This window comes from Ooceraea biroi, chromosome 1 (assembly GCF_003672135.1).
Source record: "Ooceraea biroi isolate clonal line C1 chromosome 1, Obir_v5.4, whole genome shotgun sequence".
Classification (NCBI taxonomy): domain Eukaryota; kingdom Metazoa; phylum Arthropoda; class Insecta; order Hymenoptera; family Formicidae; genus Ooceraea; species Ooceraea biroi.
In genome coordinates this window covers 15,969,164-15,992,362 of record NC_039506.1, presented here as the reverse complement: position 1 = coordinate 15,992,362, position 23,199 = coordinate 15,969,164, and the positions used below count along the sequence as shown (strand labels likewise).

Sequence of the window (23,199 nt, the reverse complement as noted above, 5' to 3'; positions counted from 1 at the left end):
TCCTAGTGCACCGCGCATAACTGATCGCGCGACTTTAATCATTCCTCCTTTTTGTAGCGACAGCGTGTCGGCGTGACCGCGATAACTCTAATGCCGCTTATCGGCGGCTTCTAATTCCCTCGAAAGGACGCGCGCACATCTGTCGCGTGCGTGTGCGCGCGCACGTGCTGCCCGTTCGCGCGATTCCATCAAACGCGTCGACGCGGTCCCGGCGCTGATGATTCCTTTGCATCGAGATGGAAAATCAATCGCCTTCGTAGTCGATAAGAAACCGCCGGCCGCACGAGCCAACGGAGGCTTATCCGGAGTCGATAAAACGCCTGATGCACGCGACTCTCTACGTGAGAAAAAACAGACGCGGAGCATCGGTACGCCTATCCGACCTGCTAGGCGAGCTTCAATCTAATCGATTGAAATGAATCTCTGTCGAAAATTAATATTCGTATGCGTACGTCCTAACTAATACCGAATGTATTTATTTGTTTATTTGCTTTTTTTAGGAAAAAAGAAAGATGGAATTTTAGTTGAAAAATTTTATCCATTTAAAAATCGTCATGCATATTTACATTCACATTGATGAAATATTTTGGCGCACCGCCACATGTTTCAACCCAGTTTACTTTCGTCTATAAAACTGCAATAGTAACTACATGTTGGTATAAAAAATCGTGACATATATATGACTTATAAAAAAAATGTATAAAAAATCGCAACTGCAGAGGAGGATGGTTGCATAACGCAACTCGAAATATTTCGCAAGTTTAAACTGCGAAAGCAATATCATTATCAAATATCGCTGAAAGTTGTTAAGTGGCTCGGTCATTAGAGACTCGCCATAAAATTTTCAGCGAAATAAGACCCGACCGAGACCGTTTCGACCTCGCAAAGAGAGAGAGAGAAAGAGAAAGAGAGAGGTAGAACGAGTATCTTTCCGCTTTCCCGGAAATTGTCGAACCTGAAAGCTCCGAAAGTTCCATGCAAATCTAGATAGTCGCGTCACCGCGACGCAGAAATCCAGCTTAAGTTTTGACCTATTTGTATTCCACGGGACCTATTGGCGGCGAGAGGGACCTGATTAACGGCGTCGCGCGCTAATTCGCGTCGCAGAGTCGCGCCCTGATCCCCCAATTCGTGGCGGGAGCTGAAATTTGAAGGGCGGGTGGACAAGGAGGGAAACAGTGCGCCGCGTCGCCCCGGTGTCGGCGAGAATACGGGTCACCGTACCGATGTCGTCGACGTCGTCGCCGAATCGTAATGAGGCGTCGCGCGCGTCGATACGCTATACCGGGGCGTCGCGCGAGTAGCAGCGGTGACACGCGTCACGGTAGGGACCCGGCCGAGTACGTGCAAACGTGAAAGAACAATAGATAAATGAACGGAAAGAGGGACACGCTGCTGGAGAAGAAAAGAGAGGGGGAAGGGGGCAGGTGCCGCAGGAGGTGGAGGTGGCGGAGAAGGAAGAGGGGGCGGAGGTGGAGAACGACAAATAGAAAGAGACAGGAAACGAAAAGACGGAGGCGGAGACGCGGGGACCGACGAACTCGTCGAAGCGGCGCCAGTCGTCGAGTCGCCATGCCACCGCGAGCAAGTTGCGTCCGCTTTGCGGGGGCTGCTACGCCGCGTCGTTGGATACGCGTTGGGTCGTGAAAGTTCGCCACGGGTCGCGACAGCGGCGGCGGCGGCGGCGGTGGCGGCGGCGGTGGCGGCACGACCAGTAGGGGTTGCGTACGGAAGACGCGAGGGTTTACGGTCAGTGGCGTCGAGTTCCGCGAGCGGTGTTCCTCGCGCCCGGAACGGAGCCTGTCGCGGGACACCAGCGTGTCGCGCACCGGACACTTTGTGGAAAATTAACGACCCGCGTCCGAAACGTGACGCAGAACCAGTCTCGATTTAATTTCCGGGCAGATGTATGTCACGCAATTGTCACGGTAGATAGACGACGACTCCCGTAGAGCGGATTTAATGGACCGTGTCGCGTATACTTTTGCATGGTCTCTCCGCTTTCGGAGAGTATCGTATGATTTGAATTGAAGCTCAGTCAGGATTAAAGTCGCGTGATCTTCGATGATTGGATGAAAAGCTTCACTCGTGCACTTCGTTTGCAACACCATCAAGAAATCGGTAATCGGACGACGTCGGTAGGAACTGCGAGATAGGGTAAACGAAGAAAATAATGTCATCAACATCAACATCATCATCATTATCAGCGATATCAACATTCACACGCTACAATAGTGGCGGAATGCGAGATTTCATTTCATACTTTACATTTGTCGAATTTTCCAAGGTTTATTGTGTTATACCGCAAGCTTAATGCTGCCACTTTTGCCAAGAAGAATACGAAACACAATTTCGGAGGAGGAAAATATAGAGATTCGAGCATAATTCATTCCGGAAGGTGATTAGATGACGTAAATCATACCCTGACGTCGTCATAAGCTTGCACTGGCGCGATATATTATTCAGAGAGAGATTAAGTTTACACAATTAAGTGTCTTGAGTGGCAAAGTCTGTATATTTCGAGTTTAACAAGGGCGGAAAGCTGCGAGCTGACGTTGCTGGAGAACGCGTCGTGAATGGCGGGCTTGTTTTCGAAGAAAGTTTCAACCTATTCCGAGACCCGAGGGAAACACGCTTTGCTTGAGCCTCCTCCTGTATCCCGCGACGGGAAAGAAGCCGATCGCGATCGAGCATTTCATTCATCGTGTCGAAGGGTCCCGCAGAACTTTTTATGGAAATTCAATTTGAATTGAGAGGACAACAAAAAAAGAGACAGAGTGCTTATCCTCGATATTACTTTCGTACCCGCGCGATTTATGTAAAGCACGAAATCCAGAGTATAACAAAATCTTTCTGCATGCCGTCAAATCTAGCGGGCCGCGATCGCGCTGAATAAAAATTGCCGATCATCTCGCGCGCCCTGAAATCGACGCGCTCCGCCCGCTGGCAAACTTTCGACAGAAATTTGCGATTCAATGCGAGCAGCGGAAACACCGCTGCTGGCGTATTAGATGTCTCCTCCTGGACGAATATTTCACGATCCAACGTTCGTCCGTAGAATTCACGGAATGTAGTCGCGAGGATTCGCGCGTGTGTCGGTGTGAGCTTACGCACACACCCGCGCCCGCGGCATATTTCACACGTTTGGTTATCGAATCGCCGTATGCGTTCGACAACGTCCGTTGTCCTTCAGCGAACCTCGCTGTCGGGAGATTGAGATCGCGATTGCAAAAAAGGGGAAAAATCCGCAATCTGTATCAGTGACCGTAATTTCCTTTCATCGTCAACGACAATCTCTTCTCTCGTATCGGTTTCTCGCGTCATTGAAACTTCGCATGATTTGAATAAGAAAGTCAAATGTCGGCCGCTCGAAGCCGACTAGCTTTGTTTGACTAGCTAGAGCTGGCGGTAGGGCCGGAAGAGTGTCGAAACGGGATCGATGCTGTGTTGTTTATCGAAGGTGGAACCTAGGCAGACCTGTGAGCGTGGTATGCCCTGGTATACCTTTGATGCGTCACCTCGACGCGAGGGTCTCTTCGTCACCTCTGATATTGGACGCTAAGCCCGTGCGGAGGCTGCTGCTATCGGTGTCTTGGCTCGTTCGTCCGATAAAGTCACCACGAGATGAACGACCGCGTCGACTCGTCTATCCGTGAACTCGATTCAGTTATTCATTCATCAGACCGATTCATTTGCCGACGTTCTTGGCGCGAGCACGTCACTTTATCGCGTCGCCGTGCCTTTGTTGCATTACGTCATTTTAGCATTACGACGTTCCTCGTTTTATCGCGTAACATCGTTTCATTACACCGTTTATTACGCTGTTCCTCGTTAGTTCGTTTCAATCAGCATCAGTAATCAGATGCGCAATCATTTAATTCGTTCAACGTCATCTGAATCCCCAATGGAAATAGCGCGGTACACAACCGCATTTGCAACGGGAAATTTCCGCACCCGAGATGGCTCATAAGAATATCATTATTTTGGAATCGATATTTTCTGGACGCGGCCGTATCGTATCGCAAAACCCTACACATCTGGTTGCCTCACTGAATTTATGCGGTGAGGAATTTTCCATTGGCGTCTATTCTCTGCTATGGAAATTTGATTCGTACATGCATACGCTTCGTCCATTTTTTATTGGTGTACTATCCTATAAAAACTATTTTGTGTTCAGTAAAACAGAAAAAACATTTTTAACAAGCAGAGAATATCGGAAATCGGCTTTCGCTGCCTTTGGCGATAAGATTATCAAATTATCGTTCAAATGATAATTGTCAAGTTAGCGTGTCTATATTCATTCGTCCTTTTAGGAAAATTAACGAAAAGTGGCAGTCGAAAATACATATCCAATTAGTGTAATAAATACATTTGTCTTATCATAATTAGAATTACGCAGCGGAAAGTGCTATCTATAATAATTTCCCGGAGTCGTCACTCCAGCAGACAGTTTCCTGTCTGTTATTCCTCACGTCTCTCGGCCTCTGTTTGACTTAGATATCGCTGCGTGCGGCGGCGTGACACACAATTATCTGCCATAATACACGTTCGTTTCCAATGATATCGCAGGTGTGACACTAATTACGAGCGACGTATATCGCTCTCAAGGTGCCGAGTGCGTCTCGCCGACGTTACGCTGTCGCGCAATATTTGAAGGACCGTCGAAGCGGACGAGCGCGGGCGGCTCTGCGCGTTTCATCCCACTCGCTCCGCAAACACTGAGAGATCTCTCCAACCTGATCGGACTTGGACGATCGACCCGGGTCAAGAGAGAATTCAAATTGCCGCACGAGGTGCAAGAGGCGCTCTTATAACTCTCTGTAATTGGTATTCCCTCGCCTCCGTCATGCTACCGTGGGCATAAAGCTTGAGCCGCGGTGAGTAACGGGACCCGACGACGCCGACGAGCCCCGCCACTGATCCGAGAATCGTCGGACAATCTCGCGACACCTGGACTTCCCTCCAGCCCCGACCTCGCCGCACGAACGGACGCTGAAACGAGCTGGAACCTCGACGCATTCCGCTTGCACAAGTGGCACGGCGGCCATGCGGGCGCTAATGTTCGCCACCGACTGCTGGACGATCATGCTATCGAGCGAGGAATGCGAGCTCATTCAGTGACACGCGTAGATACACGCGTATAACGTGCGGTGATCGACTGCATCGCGCGTAATCGCACGATCGCGTTGAACGATTCAGCAACGGTCCAGGAACGGTCGACAACGAAGATGCTCTGCCTGGACATCAAACTGGTCTCGCGACTGCGAGGGGTCTCCTCCTCGTCGGGCACCGGATCGTCCGCGTCACCGACGCACTCGGCCGCGAGTGCGGCCAATTCCGCGGCCGCGGCCGGCGCGAGTTCCGGGGAGAAGAGCAAGTGCCGCAAAGCGAAGCGTGAAACTGGCGACGCGAGTGCGGCGACGATCAGCGACAGCGAGGAGGAACCGCTGCGAGCTCCTTACGCGAGCGTCCAGGAAATGATCCGCAGGAACCGATCCAGATCCGTGTGCGTGGCAGCGCTCCTGCCGTCCTCGCAGCATCTTCGGCAACTACACCGGCGCGCCAGTCATCACGTGTACGTCACTAGCCTTGTCATGACCTTTTGTTGCGAAGATGTCGACTGAATAGCGATTACGGAGCAATGTAGATGATAGCTAACGTTGCCGATCCGAGCGATAAAATAATTTTTATTTTATTCATTTCGCTGTTTTAAATCATTTAAGTATTAAAGATATGACTTTTCGAGCATAAAATCAAAATGGAATTTACGTGAAAACAATATTTGTTTAAACTCGTATTTAGTCTACGGGCCGCTTCATAGATGAAGACTACCAGTCGGCGTTAGGAGCAAAAGCCGGTCGCGAGGGTTGAGTAACAAGTCACTCACTTATCTTCCTGATTTCTTCTTTTCATTATCTTTACTTTCTTGAAAAAGGGCAAGTGAGTCGCTGGCTCGATTTATCTCTTCGCGCATTCTCGCGTGCCAAGTCGTTCTCGTCTCTTCCGGTGCTTTTCCCGGGAAAGATACGCGGGTAACTTGCTACTTGACCCGTTAGTTGATTCTTTTTCATCTGTCTCATGCGCAGCCAAGTGAAATTTTAATGAATTAACATTTACACTGCTCAGATAATCTCAAGCGTCATAACATTGATGTTGTTTCTTAGAGTATCGTTTAATATATATTCTACAAATGATATTTCATTTTAATTTTCATTTAATATCTCTGGACAGTTCAGAAAATTATTCCTACTCGAGTTATTAAAATCGTTAGCCATGTATGAGCAGTCCAAGCGTTAAAAATGATGGTCCAAGTGTTATATAACAATTTCGCGGAGAACGCTGCGCGGAGTTCCGAATTTCGAGCGCCGGTTTTCTTTCTGTGTCTTCCGCCCGCGGTCAATTCGACCTCGACGTAGCTTCTCGTTAACCCAGATATTCACGTCGTGAAAAATGAGAAACGCGACGAAGGGGTGGAGAGGAGAGGGCTGAGAATCGGAGGGCGCCTTCATGTTACGCTACGTTCGCACCACGAGGGAGACGAGGCGACTCGCTCACCGGGGAGTGATCGTATCTGATCGGACATTTAGCGAGCCGGCGATAATTATTCCCGTCGATAGCATTTTACCGCTCTGTCCTGCGCGCGATGGAGGATACCGGGAATCGCGATAGCGGCGAGCTATCCCATAGCCGTCGCTCTTGCATCTCAATAATAAATTATCTACCGAACGTAAAAGAAAAAGGAACACTCGAGGCAAGACCCACGTAGAAATTGCCGAGGTTGTTTAACTGGCCCAACATTGGCCTAGTATTGGTAGCCCAGAGTACGGCAGCGGCGTTACACTCCAGTGTCGGATCTGTACTGGCACAATACTGGCGGCCAGTACTGCAAAGAGTTGGCAGACAGTCTTGTCCCAGTACTTATTAAAAACCGGGCCATGTGACGGGCCATTATAAAATACAGACATGGACCAGTACTGGTTGCGAGACGGGCCATGCTTCGGCAACCGACACAGACCCAGCATTCGACTACATACATTGCCGATAATATATAACTAGCAACACAGGCGCGCTATAAATAAAATAAGAAATAAAAAAAAATAAAATAAAAATAATATAATAAATACAATTGTCAATATAACCGCACTGACAGCCACCATGACATTCTGACATTCGCAACACGAAGTTCAAGTCACACGAAATTCGTCGCGGAAAAGAAGCTTCAATATTCGATAAAAAAGAACTTCACGAAGTTAACACGCCTTTTTTAGAATAGGATTATAACAATATATTGATTCACCAGCGACCGATAGATGGCCAGATCAGGCGTGACGTTCTCGCTAGAAACATTTGCGTTATCACGTATAAATAACCATCCGGAAAACCGATTTCACATCTTTTTCTTTTAAACTCGATATTAATTCACGCGACATTTACAAAATGATTTTACTAATGTTGTTTGCATTAGGCTTTGTTTATAATATTTAAGTCACAAATACAAATAGTACAAAATACATATTATATATATATATATAAAAAATACATTTATACATTAATACATTAATTGGTCCACTTCTATGCCCAATGCTGGTGCAGTTATTTACCCAATACTGGTCCATATATTATTGCCAGTGTCGGATCAGTACTGGCAATTAAGTACGGCATGGCGTTACACTACTGTGTCGAATCTGTACTGGCACAATACTGGCGGCCAGTACTGCCACGATGGCAAACGGTACAGTCCCCAGTATTGGACCGTTTTGAAATTTGAAGACTTAAAACTTGAATTTTATGAAAAAAAGGAGAAGAATTACTGATTCTGGAAAAGTTGCATCCGCCAACTTTACAAGTAAATGAAGCGGCAATTTCGGTTTCAATTACGTCGCAGACACTCGATACGAGATTAATCGTTTATCTTCTACAGTTAGCCCAGTTAGCGTAGTTCGAAGCCTATTTATGCCTGAGTGGGTTTCAACCGAGAAAAACCGGACTCCGAATGTTCTATCATTAATTAACTAATTGAGGGAAAACGGTCTTCGGATAATCTGTCATTCGGATTATAAAGATTTCATCCGATCACTCGTCGATTGATCGGACGAGACGATAAAACGGAGAACGTAACTCGTCTGCGTTCTCATGGTTTTTTCAGTTCAACACGGTTGTTGCTTTGCTTTCAAATCGCAAGTGGCGTACAACGAAAGCCGTGCAGATAGAAAAACGGTGCCCTGCCTCGGCCAAGAATGCCGTTCACTGCGTTTCCTTTTGCAAATGATTTCGCAAGAAAACATCTACATAAAAAAAAATAATACAAGACGTTTAAGCGCGATATCGCCTGTCTGCAAATAACGCGGATTACTCCGCGAGAACTACGTCGCAGAATCGAGTTTCGAGTCAGAAGTCGACGAAACTCAAGCTCTCTCCGGCGAACGCGAAAGGGTCCTCGAACAATGAACAATTCTCCGTGAAGGGATGATGAATCGCAGATTCTGCGCCTGTACGCCTGAATTACGCGTTTAAAGGTGAACAATCCTGTTTCAGATCCACGACAGATGCGGTATCGAGACGAGGAGTCCTGTCGAGGCGATGCTACGGCAGCGTCGAAATGGTAAGGCAAGAAATGGAGAAAAAGCGGAAACGTAAACGCGTAGAAGTAAGCGAGGGCCTCGCTCTATTTGTCGCAAGGGTATAGTTACGCGTTGTCACGGCCATATGCACGGTGCTTGTGCAGCATGGCAAATGCTAATCGCTGTGATAAAACGGGCGGACGCCCTATGATAATCCGCGTTCGGTAAGCCGATTACATTGTTTCTCTTTATCTTGCTGTTTATCTATTGATTCGCTTATCGGCTCGCCGAAGCTGCGCACGGAATGTGCTTGACTCATGTTAAATGCAGGGTGTTACAATATGTTCGGCCGGCACATTTATCGGCGAAAATAGAAAAGGCGGAATGTCGGTGAATTAATAAATTCCGCAAGGACACTCAAGCGCGACCTTCCGACTTTAATCAGCAATGCGATAGTGAACCAATCCACGGACGTGAGAATCATCATTTTATCTGTCGATCAATTACACTTATGTATATTTGTAAAAGGCATATTATTCCGCTCGTCCTCTCTGAAATATTAATAACTCAATTTTTCAATCGCTTCGGATCAAACTATTCTCAATTCTTCTCATACAACAACTTTTGTTCTTTTTTTTTCGCGAGAACACGCGGTTCGTGTGCTGCTCCACTCTTCGCCGCGCCAATCAGATGAGAGGGGAGAGGGGGTTCAAATTGAACGCATCTACTTACGGATGATGCAAGTAGTTTAACCAGTATTAGAAATCGCTTACCTGAAACACAGAAATAAAAGTAAATTAGTCATTTGAGTCAGTTTTTATAAATTTAAAGTAATTTTGTATTGTTTTTGCAAGTTAAGCTTTCTATTATTCCTTAAATTTAATCTTCTAAATATAATATTCAAAGATATCTCCGTTCTAGGCAAATATTCGAATAGAACGATGCGGTATTACATTTCTAAACATTCCGCGATAGAGAATATCTAACTGGATTTCGTTTCACATCCGAGCAAACATCGAGTTGCCAAAAATGGCTGGTAACGAGATTCAGGCTTTCAGCCTGTTGGAAGCCTCGGATCAGGTATCCCGTCCATCCGAATCGCGCGCATTTCGCGGCCTCGGGATCACGATTCGCAAACCCGAAACTGGAGCATGTTGATCCGCGGCCGACGCTCGTTTATCGCCACTCTCCTGAAAATGCGTTTTCAGCTGCCGCAGATCGAGCAGGACGGTACCGAGAATGGCAGAAGATTCCGCGTGGAGAACGGGGACTCCCTGGGGGAGAAAGAAGAGGTAAGCAAGTTTAATGATCGATTTTTCTTGGGAGCCACCTTCCTTTCCTTCACCCGACGAGATTGCGTCTCATTTCGCGATAATCGCCCAATCTCACCCCGTCCAACCCTTTCATTCTGATTTCTTCCCACGGCCCCTGTAACCTGTTTACAACGAATGCTTGTAATGATTCTTGTAACGATCAACAGATGTTCGGCTCGCCGAGTACGCCGATACTGGAGAATCCGGAGTACCAGACGCGTTGGTACTTCAAGTACTTTCTGGGCAAACGTGAGTCTCGCATTTTGGTGTTATTATAAATTTAAACATTCTCGTTTACACACAAGGGACAATCGCGAGTGTCGTCCCGCTCGCGCCATTGGTACTCGCGAAGGGTGGTTTGCGTCATGTGACCAATCCACGAGCGAATCACGTTGCAACGCGAATGGGATTTAACTGAAATTCTGTTTGCCTGCGTGTACGTAATTGTCCATTACTACGAAAATATAATAAAAATCCTCGCGAGGTTCCATTAACGCAAATCGATTGCGTGCTTTATTTCGCTCGGCAATTACCATTGCGTTGCTGATGGACAGTTACGAAGCGCTACCCTTTTTGTATTTCCCATAACGGAGATGCGTTCCCATAACAACGTACAGAGACGCGTAAACTCTCCGCTTTGCCGCGAAAAATCGCCGGTGACGGTCGGTTCAATTATGACATGCTCAAAAATAGCTGAGAGAACACTGCACGAACACTGATTGTCTCTGTCTGTATGTGTGTGCGCAGTGCATCAAAACTATATTGCCTCCGATCAAGAGAGAAATCCTCTCTTTCTGTCGGTGGTCACGAGCGAGGTCGGCGATCAATGCGTGCCGCACTATCGAGTGATTTTGTGGAGGCGTACCGTAAGTAGACAGTATTACTTAGCCGGGACAGCCCGGGTATTTTGGGACAAATTCGTCAAATTATTTACGCTACCCTCGAGTTACCCTCCCGCTGCGAACAAGGCGGGACAACTCCTGCCGGACCTCACTCGGGCAGAATTTTTCACACGCGCGTGGAATATGTATCGTTACGATCTGTCCCAAGGTATGGCTTCGTTGAAATAAATCGATACCCCCATACTTCCTAGCCGATACTCGATTCGCTTTGTGCACGAGAACGAGAGTATCGGATTTGATTTTATCTTATTAAATCTTTTATTTTACGCTACACTCTGCTCCATTTGATCGTAGTAATTACTATTACAGTATAGTCGAGAGAAATAAAATTGTTAGTCGGCTCATAGAAGCGAAAACAATCGCAATGAATTGTTGAATGGTTGTCGAGTAATTATTGAGTAAGTGGAAAATGATTGTCGAATAATTAGAGGAGTGTTCTTCATATGCAGGGCGCGCAGAAGATATCGCTGCCGTACTCGGCGAACAAGACAATAACCATCAGACAAATCCTCAGGTAATCATCCCTGTCTCTTCGTCTCTCTGTATACCCTCGAAAAAAAAAAGAAAAAGAAAAACAGTGGCCGTGTGTAATCTGCTATTGACCTTCCAGCAACTACTACGGTCTCGAGAAGCTCGACAAAGCGCCGCGAGAAGTTTTCACGCCCGAATTGCAAAAGGTAAACTAAAGTTTCGTCGACGTGATTCTCATCGCGATTTCATGCGCGAAACGAGCGTCGAGGGGATGCGGAGGGCTAATCCCATGACTCTTTGCAGGATCTATTACTGCTGGAGGAGCAGGAAGGCTCGGTGAACTTCAAGTTCGGCATCATCTACGCGAAAGAAGGTCAAACCACCGACGACGAGATGTTGTCAAACGGTAAGACACTTGCAAGTGCTGAGCGGGGAACAAAGGGCACAGGGAACGGTGGGACGGGGAATTAAGTGATAATAGATAGCGCTATCGATCCCCCCGCTGAGGAACGTTTCTCATTTGCCCGCAGAAAGAGGTAGCCCGGACTTCGAGAGGTTTCTGGAGATCTTGGGCGAGAGGATACGGCTCAAAGGGTGGGACAAATACCGAGGTGGCCTGGATGTGAAAGGTACGTCGCTAATATGGATATTGGCAGCGCAAACTCGAGATCTGTAATCAGCAGAAGCTCGTTGTAATTGACTCCTCGCCGATCGTTATTATAGGGGAAAATTTAAAAATTTCCTATCTCCTTTTTCCGATCCCAACTAATGAGTCTTCTGCAACGCAAAAGCGTAGTGCAACGAGAAATGCGTGTATGAGGAAAATCTCTTTTAGCGCATTATATTATATATATTATATAATAATATAATATAAGTAGTATGCAAGAGAGAGAGAGAGGAATTTGAATAGTACTTTGCGTTAATTTAATTTCATCAGAGTAGCAATGATTGTTTGCAATGTTAAGAATATTCTTTAATGCTATTTTCGGTAATAAGATAAATGGAAGAGAGATTGAGAGATGAAAATCATTTATGTTTTTTAATATATAATAAATCATTTTCCTCTTTCGATTCTCTCCGAATGTTTCAGTAAACTCGGATTTTTGTTGAATTTTTGCGACTTTCCGTGACTTTTCACGGTACTCGTGACATTCTAGACTTGTAAAAGTCTCTTTCCTTTCTTGTCGACTGCACTCGCGCGTTTTGTCGGCTTTTAGGAGACATGACGGGCAAGGAAAGCTACTACACGGTTTATGCAGGTCACGAAGTTATGTATCACGTTAGTACGATGTTGCCGTATTCGAAGGACAATCCACAGCAGCTGGAGAGGAAGAGGCATATCGGCAACGATATTGTTAACATCATTTACACGGATGATCCGTCGGCCGTGGATACTTTCAATCCAAACTGCATAAGGAGCCAGTTTACCCGTGAGTTAAAGAAACTACGCATTGCTTTGCCTTGAGATTAAATGTTTGCGAAGAACCCCATATATAATATATAAATCTATATTTTATATATAGTATATTGCATGATAATATATTATATAATCCATATATTACAAACATAGTAATCTATGTAATACATGCAATATAAAATTGCGTATAACATATGAAACCCACGGACCTTTGGCCATTATTGTTTACATAAAAAGTGCGCGCTGTAAAATATCGCATTAGCGCAACGATTCTTGTTCTCCTTAGATTTTTTCTTTTTCCACGCCCACAGTTGCTGTTTGCGCGTTCTCGTAAATTTCAATCAATACATTACGTCGCGCACTTGACCTATCTCTTTATTACGTATATTTATTAACAATAACAGTATCTTATTATAGGGCCAGTACGGTTGCAAAAATAACCGCTCAAAGTAAGAGTACTTTGCGTAATGAAAAGTTGAATTTAATGAAGAAAGGCCAAGCCCATTTGCGTCTCATTATCGCCCTTTCTCTTTCCACTCGATTTCCATTCGTTTTTCCGTGACGTTTATCGTTCTCCGCCAATTATTAATCATAGTTTCACTGAGGAAGACAGCGAAGGAGGAGAGGGTGGTATATTTATGGGGAGAGCTAATGCAGAATTACATGCAGAGAATGGCGAAGACCGCTAGTTTTTTTAATGCCGATCCATTTCTGCTTCCTGCTTAGACGTGTTCGCGGTGGTGACGACCGAAGCGAGCGGCAACGGGTGGCGGGTCGCTATTTATTGCGACGAGAATGTACCCCTGTACGGGCCGAGCCTACCCTGCCCTCCGGTTTTCGAGGACCCATATAATCTCCGAGAATTCCTCCTCGTTAAACTGATCAACGGCGAGAAAGCCACTTTCGACACGCCGACGTTCTCCAGAAAGAGAGAGAGGACCCTCGACGCCCTGTTGCGAGACATGTACCAGGAACACTCGCAGGACAGCAAGAGCAACGTAAGTCACTTTGCGAAAACCGTTTTATACTCTGCGTGAATCATCTTTGACGCTTGTAATACTTCCCGCGCGTTCCATTAGCTTTCATTTAGAATTCTTATGGCCGCAGGCGATAATTTCATAACTGGCAGGCGATATTAATAATTGGTATCACGCTGCTAATACATTAGTACTGCAGAATACTCCATTTTCTCGGAAAAACGCAATACAATATTAACATCTGTTTAGCTATTAATAATACGTGATTAGCAAAGAGAAGCGCTTTTCTTATGAATAAGGGAAGCCTCACGAAAAACGTAAAAAGGCTTAGGTTTTAATAATTAACACAGGTTATTTCTCATGAATCAGAGGATAAGAGAATAGTTTAAAGATTAATGATTGGATTCTCAATGATTTTTGCGAGCAGAGCATGCTGAACCGCCGAGCGCTCTCGGACGTCGTGGAGGCGCCGGGACGACGACGAGAGGAAACACGCGCCGTGGAGATGGTGCGGGTCGGACAGGCTTTGAAGCTGGAGGCCATCATGCGGGGTCTCGCACCCACCTCTCTCGCCACGGTCGGGCCCCTCAAGCCCAGGCCATGGGAACCGAGGTGCATCTATCCCGACTTCCCGCACGAGGTCGTCTGCGGTGACGTCTGGGTGGAGAACAGATTGGTCCTCGCCACGGAGAACGGCACCTTCCTCATCCAAGGTAACGGGCTGCTTCGTGGCCTGATCGGGCTAAAGCCTAACGAGACGCGGGAACGCGCGGCAACGGGCGGCTGTATAAATCCACATCAAATCAAAACTCGATAATTGCCCGAGGCATGTAATCGTGCGAATCTTCCACGCGCGCGTTTTCTTGCATCACTCTCGATTTAACTCTTAATTCATTTTCTTGTCAACTTCGATTTACCGAGCTGCTTGATTTACTTGGGAACGTTTGTTCTCACGAATGTCAATTTGTCTCGAAATATGAAAAAATTTCCAAAAATTGTTTAATCAACATTCGCAGACCTAAAAGTTTCAGATATTTGCGTTTGATTGATTATTACTTTATTACAATTGGATTAGCTTTCGGGTTGGAGTAGCGTTTCATGTCACTTTGATTCTGACGTTTCATGAACATTTCAGTCTACTTCATTATAGAAAACTGGGGCAATCTATACTCATATTTCCCGTTGCAAAGAACTATGAATATATAATATATCAGTCTTAAATCATTTCTCCAGAAAAATGAGTGAAAAAAATATTGAAAATATATAACGCTGAAAATGAAAAAGAAGGCTAAAATTCTCGCAATTAACAATTAATAATCTTCCTTGATTTCCTATCTGATGTTTTCCTTCCAGACGGAGTGTCGCACCGACTGATCTTCGACGAGTCCGTGCAGATAAAGCAGCTGGACGTGGTCGAGCAGCACGGCATCCTGCTGTTTCGCGCGAGCGACAAAGGCAAGGAGAACAGCGTGTACGTGTTCCGGCTGCGCGAGTTTGAGATCGACCCGTCCGCGAGGTGCGCCGAGCTGTTCAACAATCGCGAGCTCGACGAGCGGGAGAAGGAGGAGGAAGACGACGACGAGGAAGCCGAGGACGAGGCCGACGAGCGCAATGACGAGAACGGCGAGGACGATGACGCTGACGAATGCGACAACTTCACCCGCGCCACCGCCAAGTTCCAGCCAGTGAGACGAACGCGGTCGCGAGTGCGCGTCCGCGCGCCCGCCGTGCGCAGCCGGGCGCACATCAAAGAGCGGAAGCTGCGGCGCACCAGAGGATCCCACTTGTATAGCATCACCAGGCCGGGCGGCTCGCACCTACGCATGGTAACGTATCGCACGTCTCTTATGGTGTGGCTCACCGTTTCTTGGTGTGGTAATGGTGTGGTGAACTGATGGATGGGATTGGAGGATAAGTCGGCCGGATGTTGGAAACGCGAGGAAAGCGACCGCCGGTGAGCGCAATTGCTTTCCCGATAAAAAAGAGACGAGGATGAATGAGCGAGATAATGTGAGATTTGATTGGATTCGTGGTGCTATTTTGATCCCATTTATCTGCGCTGCAGGATATTTTTCGCATGGATTATCAACTTGTTAATTAATACACCTCAAACGATTTTTATATGGATAGAATTCGGGAGATAATCAGTAATGTGGATTTTGTATTTGTAGAGCATTCCTAATTTCCAAACGAAAACTATTGAATCAAGTGATCATTGATGTAAATAATCGTTGGAGAATTTTGAACAATAACGCTACAACAGAGTTTCATAAGCATTTCTATATGAAATAATTGTAACCGTTAATGAATTACAAATATTAATAATAGAAATACTGATGGAAACACACGTACAATGCGCACATACATATAAAACCGCAAAACGGAGCAAAGCAAAGTTAATCGAAAGATCGATTCATCAAGATTTTCTTGTGCGAACATTTCTCAATTTTTCTTTGCTTCCTGTCTGAAATAACTATTATTTAAAAAAATGTATATAAATAATCAAATTCCTCTGGTATGTTCGACCAAACTGGCAATTTAATCCGAAGAACAAGTACACGACGTTTCGACCCAAATTTCGGGTCCTTTTCAAGTGCGACGAATATATATACACAGTTATTTTCTACAACAATCAATTAACAATTAGTACAATAATACAATTGAATAAGAAACCAAAATAAAAAATCTTACTGGCTGAAAATAACCGTAGCAAATCAAGGAGCATCTCAACTCAATGTACAAAGCTCACAAAGGTCGAGACAAACAACTACTTATTTTTCAGGATGGTATCATAAATAGCTGGTAGGTTATCGGTGTCTTTCTGTAGGTTTATAGAATCAACATGCCTCTTGATATAGAACATTTCGGCAATCTCGCGTTTTCTTCTATGGCACTCATGATGTAAAATTTTTATGTTCTGCCAATCGAATTCGTGGTTATTATCTATTCTATGTGTACTGACTACAGAAAGACAGCTCACATGCTTTGAGATGTCAGATCTTGTTACCATCTGTTACCATCCGAGACTACAGTTCACTGTTGAAATGGAAAATAATGGTTCTATAAACTTTTTGGACATTACTGTTATCAGGGATAATGGCAAATTGATTACTAATTGGTACCGCAAACCCACCTTTTCTGGACGATATATTAACTACCTTTCAAACCATCCGTTAAAACACAAAGTTACCCAGATAGACAAGTCCGCCGAAAGCAGATGATGCTAACTATCTGCTATCAACTATTGCCAGCCAAAAGACAACGAATTTGATACAAAAGTTGTCATTAACGATTAATTCGACAAATTGGTGCCAGAAATGTAACGGAGCTTGCTCACAAAATCTAAGAACAGATTGGCGGCAGAAACCGAGCAGAATCTGCAAACATGGCTTGAAGTCGGATTGTCGACAGAAACCGAGCAAGATTTGCGCACGCGGAATCTAACGGCAGATTGGCAGCAGAAACCGAGCAAGATCTGCGCGCGCGGAATCTAACAGCAGATTGGCAGCAGAAACCGAACAGGATCCGCAGCTTTTGACAGTATTCAAATTTACACGGCTATGAATATGTGTTTTCGCTCCGCACCGCTATGCGGTGCACGCGTCGAGTTCTTACTCGATGTTAAGATTTAGCCTAACAGTTATATAAGTTAATATACGCGCCTTGGCATGATAATATTAATTTTTCTGAAAATTTTGCACTTGCGGCACGGAGGCTCCCATGGACGACGTCCATGTAGTTCACGCACGCGACGAGCAATCTGAAGTTCGAAAGCAAAATTCGGACTTCGGATTAGAATAAATTAACAATAAGAGAGAGATTATGCAACCAACTGTCAGAAAGACACATCAAGCCAAATGTACTTTAATTTAACAAACAACAAATGCGTTCTTTTAACACATGGTAATATAAAATGCCAATTTATAGTGCGTTAAAAGTAAACGCATGCTTTAATATATCGTAAATATGAATGGCCAAAAGCTGCAGATTCTGTCCGGTTTCTGCCGTCAATCTGCCGTCAATCTGCCGTCAATCTGCCGTCAGATGTTAACAGATCCTGCTCGGTTTCTGCCGCCAATCTGCTGTCAGAGTCCGTTAGCAGGCTCTGCTGGCAGATCACTATCCTAATGCGGACATAACGGATGCCAATTTGCTATCAACTTCTGCAGTAATCTGTTGCCAATCTGCTGGCAGATTGCACACATTTTGCTTACTGGGTAGTGTCGTGTCTGGGTTGGTTGACCGGGCTATTTTGTTATCGGATACCAGATTCCATGCCTCAAACGTTGAAACGATACGTACAATTTTACTAAACAACTCGTATCCTTCGCATTTTGTCAGTAGACACATTAATCGTCGACTGAGAGCAATTAAGTTTCGCGACAATAATGTTCACAGTAATATTGACAGGCCTATGGACAATAACTGTGTAATGATTCCTTATGTCAAAGGATTGAGTGACGATTTAGCAAGACTTTTGAGGGGTGTAATGTTCATTGCGTTTATACTGTGCCTAAGAAACTTGATACAGTTATTAAACTAGGAAAAGATATCTTGACTAATAATCAGCATACCGATGTTGTCTATAAGATCGATTGTTTAAACTGCGCTGCCTGTTATATAGGTCAGACTAAGCGACATCTTGAGACCCGCGTGAAGGAACATAGATCTGACATCTCAAAGCATGTGAGCTGTCTTTCTGTAGTCAGTACACATAGAATAGATAATAACCACGAATTCGATTGGCAGAACATAAAAATTTTACATCATGAGTGCCATAGAAGAAAATGCGAGATTGCCGAAATGTTCTATATCAAGAGGCATGTTGATTCTATAAACCTACAGAAAGACACCGATAACCTACCAGCTATTTATGATACCATCCTGAAAAATAAGTAGTTGTTTGTCTCGACCTTTGTGAGCTTTGTACATTGAGTTGAGATGCTCCTTGATTTGCTACGGTTATTTTCAGCCAGTAAGATTTTTTATTTTGGTTTCTTATTCAATTGTATTATTGTACTAATTGTTAATTGATTGTTGTAGAAAATAACTGTGTATATATATTCGTTGCACTTGAAAAGGACCCGAAATTTGGGTCGAAACGTCGTGTACTTGTTCTTCGGATTAAATTGCCAGTTTGGTCGAACATACCAGAGGAATTTGATTAATTATTTTTCCTGGCGGAACAAACGGATTGATTCTAAATGTATATAAAATTATAAATTAAATACTGTATGAAAAATAATTATATCCTGAAGCATAAAATGTCTGCGGTTTCGAACAGTGTGTGGTCGTCGGTCGCCGGCTGACGGTCCTTCAGTGGAAGCACAATGCGGCGTGGACCATCTGGTGCTCCTCGGCCGACACCGACACTGTCGAAGGCTTCCTGCTGCTGAAGGAGTTCACCGCGAGCGAGACTCCCACACTGGTGACAATGATCGAGAGCGCCGATCCGTTGAACGAATGGACCCTCTGCTGCGGCGCCCGTCATCACTTCGAGCTGATTACCGCTTCCGGAGCCTCGAAGATCGTGCACATGGAAGCGACTCCTAAACCACACCTGGTGGCGGCATTGGACCTCCGCGAGGACGAGGAACCCGAGCTGTTGCTTTGTTACAACAGTGAGTCCCACTTTCGTAATTTCCTGCGATCGTACGTGAGATTCGTGCTTGTCGTCTATACGTGCTTCGAATGAATTGATAAGATTCTTCTTCCGCCACGTGGAAGAAAGAACTTTCAAGAAAACAAACAGAGAATTATCTACATACGTATGGAATGAATGTTCAATTAGATCATGGTAATTGCATTGGTATCTCGATTTCAAGATAACAGTTAATAATGATAGTAATTTAGTGATGTTCTGCAGTACGTGGGAACGTATGGATATTGATTCCGTCTCTTGTGTTTCCTCAGATATATGTCACTTTCAAAAGTTGGTGGAGGAGAACACTGCGCCGACCGAGTTCGACTTCAATTGGAATTCGATACCGACAGCCGTAGGTGAGGCAATTTACACGATTAAATTTACACGCCTACAATATAATAATTACTTATCTACACATATTAATTTTTCACCCTTTAGCGTGTATTTCAGTATGATTTTTTTCACGCTAGATTTAGGCTTTAACGTTAATATTCTGCTTCTTTGCGACAGCCTGTGCCTTCCCTTACGTAGTCGCCTTCACCAACGACACGATGGAGATCCGGCTGATAATAAACGGCAACCTGGTCCACACGATTGCCATGCCCAATCTCAGCCTGATCACGTCGAAGCGCGACATCTTCTTCGCGACGACCGCGCCGGAATTCCTGCCAGGGAGATGCGAGCGGATCCGGCTCGACTCGAAGCCCCTCGAGAAGGAGGAAATGCCCTGCAGTCCTCCGCCGCAGTCTTCGTCCTCCCGATCGAGTTTTCAGAGTACGTATCGCCGACACAGCTTTCACGAAATGTAATATTAAAAAATTCAAAACTGATTCGGGCGCTACCCGAAATCCTTCCGTGAACGCAACACATATCACGCGCAAGGTCATCTGACCGGAGAATTTTCCCTTTGCAGACCAGGACTGGAAGCCGATCAGGATCTACCGGATACCGCTGCAGACGCTGTCGAGGAACACGGCGCCCATCTGCAACCAGAGGAGGTGCCCGAGCCCGGTGGAACCGGAAATCGTGTCCGCGCCGCCGACTAGCAGCGACCGGACCTTCCTGAACGTCGAGCCGCATCGCACCCTGAGCAGGTCCTGCAGCAGCAGCCCTACGCCCACGCCGACCACGAACTCACCGTCGCCGCCGTGCAGGAAATAGACGTAGGCACGTTGGCATGATCGCCAATCCGTAGCGTTCTCGATGAGCGATTTTTGCGAGGAATCGAAGGGTGGAGAGAACCGACCGCACGTACCTGATTCTTGTGCCCGTTTGCAAGCGGGCGAACACGTGGAAATCTTTGTCATTGTTATGCTGTTAATAAAACTGTCGCGCTCTGCGTATATATATTAGGTATATGTGAACGCAAGTGCGGCCGCGCACACAGGCACACAATATACACAATACACGTACACACGATTATTACTTGGTAGATTTCTGACGGCAGGATGCAGTGATACCTTAATTACGGAGCGTAACTGCGTGACGTGTTTTTCTTCGCTTTTCAAAGGATGTTTGTATCTTAATATTTTACTATTTTATTCTACATAGGAGCTGTTAAGATGTGTGCATAGCATTTTCTATTTATTTCTAATTTTATGTAATTGATACACCTCTACCGTGTAAAACAGGCTGCTGGAACGCGAGTTCCGAAGGAAGCTGATTGCGAACACTTTTGTAAAAAGCCGCGCTCCGCGGCGACGCGTTCGTTTCAACCCCTCTGCGCTCCGCAGATTTGTTTTACGCAGCACTGACAATGTAATTGAGAAGAAACAAATCTGCGACAGCAGCAGCAGTGGCATACTCTCAAACTAAAAGTGGAAACCAAGTATTTATCGGCAATTGGTTATCATCTTTAATATTTTGTTGGAATCTAGCACAATTTTACTGTTTAACGCAATTTTAACGCCAGACCTTAATGCCAACTCGGAGCCGCAGAGGGTTCTAACATCTTTCCGACGTAACGCGCAGTGCAAGGTAACTTCCAGTAAGTTTCTCGCGAGAATCTACCGCGAGGAGAACGCCGAATGTTCTCTATGCTTAGGCTAAACCACTTTTGCTTCGTGTTCGTCGTCCGTAATTAAGGAGGTAACGGCGTCACGCGAGTGACGGTACCTTACTTAGACAAATTCTCCTTTCGCTTCTGGATTTTTTCAGGTGATATACCGTGTATCGTATAGTACCTCATTGTTTCGAGCAATCGACTTTAACGAGTAGGACCCAGGCTGATGACTGCGACTCGGGTCAACGCCGAGGGTATTTCCGTGTATTTCAACAGCGTGAATCAAACTTAACGCGTATTTAATGCGTATACGAAAAGGGCATTTTTCGAACGTCAGTTCGGTGAATCACGCGTTTCTTCGAACGCGGGGGAGAGGAGGGAAAGGGAGGGAGGGATTAAAGAATGTCGTCGGAGGTGATCGCCTGTGTTGATCGATCTCCGATCGGGATCGGGATCGTCAGGGAGACAGAGAGGTAGAGAGAGAATGAAAGAAAGAGAGAGAAAATGAGAGAGTGAGAGAGACTGAGAGAAAGAACATCCGGCGCGCAGGCATATTTTTATTTAAATAAAGGAATATTAACGCTCGCGCGCGACATAAGTGAGTGTCGATGTCTTTACGCGTCGTGTGTATATAATAACAGAATAAAGCAAATAAAATTCTATGTCATCGTTGCGTTTCCACCGAAGACCGAGCAAGCGGCGATATCAAACGTTAATATTTTTCTCCGATATGTCTTCCCCCGCGACCTCTCATCCTTGATCGTTCCAAGCAATAATTACGAGATGAGATATCTATTGTTAGATCCATTCGATTGTTCCTTGTACACGTTGCTACTATCGTGCGTTATATCAGCCAAATTGAATCACCGCGTCTCAAAATAGATTTTATAGAGAAATGCGCGCTCGTTGTTACGTTTAAAGACCCCGATAACGCGGGAACAAGTGATGTCATCGGAAAGATATATATCAGCTTTGTTATATATCTCTCGAAGTTGATCGATAACGCGAGTTTGCGAGAAACTTGCGAAGGACTTGATTCGCGCGGGGGGAGAGAAGGGGGACGCAGCTATCATTCCTCCCCACAAAGTATCGGGAATAAAACTGTCTCGAATTTTGCGCGATGTATCAAGTTTTCGCGCTTGCGAAACGACAAACGAGAAAAGAACGCTCGATTTGACGTGATAATTTCCATGTTAGAGAATTGTATCGTAAACTATATTTTTCCGCTCATAGATTCGAGATTCGAGATCGATCGACACGAATCGAACGGCCGATTTTAATCGAAAGGAGCGGGCTGCTTCTCGAGGACTCGAGCATTGAATCGGGACGATTTTCGTTTGCTCCGAGTGCGTTTTGCGAGTCCGCTGCGCTCGATGGGACCCCGTATCGCGAGTACATTACGACACTCTATGGCACGTGCCCCAGTAAGCAAAATATGTGCAATCTGCCAGCAGATAGGCAACAGATTACCGCAGAAGTTGATAGCAAATTGGCATCCGTTATGTCCGCATTAGGATAGTGATCTGCCAGCAGAGCCTGCTAACGGACTCTGACAGCAGATTGGCGGCAGAAACCGAGCAGGATCTGTTAACATCTGACGGCAGATTGACGGCAGATTGACGGCAGATTGACGGCAGAAACCGGACAGAATCTGCAGCTTTTGGCCATTCATATTTACGATATATTAAAGCATGCGTTTACTTTTAACGCACTATAAATTGGCATTTTATATTACCATGTGTTAAAAGAACGCATTTGTTGTTTGTTAAATTAAAGTACATTTGGCTTGATGTGTCTTTCTGACAGTTGGTTGCATAATCTCTCTCTTATTGTTAATTTATTCTAATCCGAAGTCCGAACTTTGCTTTCGAACTTCAGATTGCTCGTGGCGTGCGTGAACTACATGGACGTC

General features: G+C 45.4%; 1 protein-coding gene and 1 long non-coding RNA gene across 6 annotated transcripts in view; one reads left to right on the top strand and one right to left on the bottom strand.

The window, feature by feature from the left end:
- LOC105274903 (GTPase-activating Rap/Ran-GAP domain-like protein 3) overlaps positions 1-21,954 on the top strand; it is a 32,996-nt gene extending 11,042 nt beyond the window's left edge. For 3 of the 5 annotated variants that reach the window (XM_011331385.3, XM_011331384.3, XM_011331382.3), the window contains exons 3-18: positions 8,536-8,602; positions 9,770-9,853; positions 10,042-10,123; positions 10,622-10,740; positions 11,226-11,290; positions 11,387-11,453; positions 11,551-11,653; positions 11,778-11,876; positions 12,465-12,677; positions 13,391-13,662; positions 14,069-14,354; positions 14,995-15,467; positions 18,926-19,262; positions 19,555-19,641; positions 19,796-20,059; positions 20,199-21,954. In XM_011331385.3, the coding sequence (XP_011329687.1) occupies positions 8,536-8,602; positions 9,770-9,853; positions 10,042-10,123; positions 10,622-10,740; positions 11,226-11,290; positions 11,387-11,453; positions 11,551-11,653; positions 11,778-11,876; positions 12,465-12,677; positions 13,391-13,662; positions 14,069-14,354; positions 14,995-15,467; positions 18,926-19,262; positions 19,555-19,641; positions 19,796-20,059; positions 20,199-20,446 (2,866 nt within the window). In that variant the 3' untranslated portion in view covers positions 20,447-21,954. Of the gene's footprint in view, positions 1-1,736; positions 5,576-8,535; positions 8,603-9,769; positions 9,854-10,041; positions 10,124-10,621; positions 10,741-11,225; positions 11,291-11,386; positions 11,454-11,550; positions 11,654-11,777; positions 11,877-12,464; positions 12,678-13,390; positions 13,663-14,068; positions 14,355-14,994; positions 15,468-18,925; positions 19,263-19,554; positions 19,642-19,795; positions 20,060-20,198 lie in introns of those variants that run through there. The other 2 variants (XM_011331381.3, XM_026969954.1) reach the window with 2 other exon arrangements.
- The window catches only part of LOC109610697, a 68,076-nt gene that overhangs the window by 17,994 nt on the left and 26,883 nt on the right, over positions 1-23,199 (bottom strand). The gene's annotated exons all lie outside the window — the stretch shown is intronic.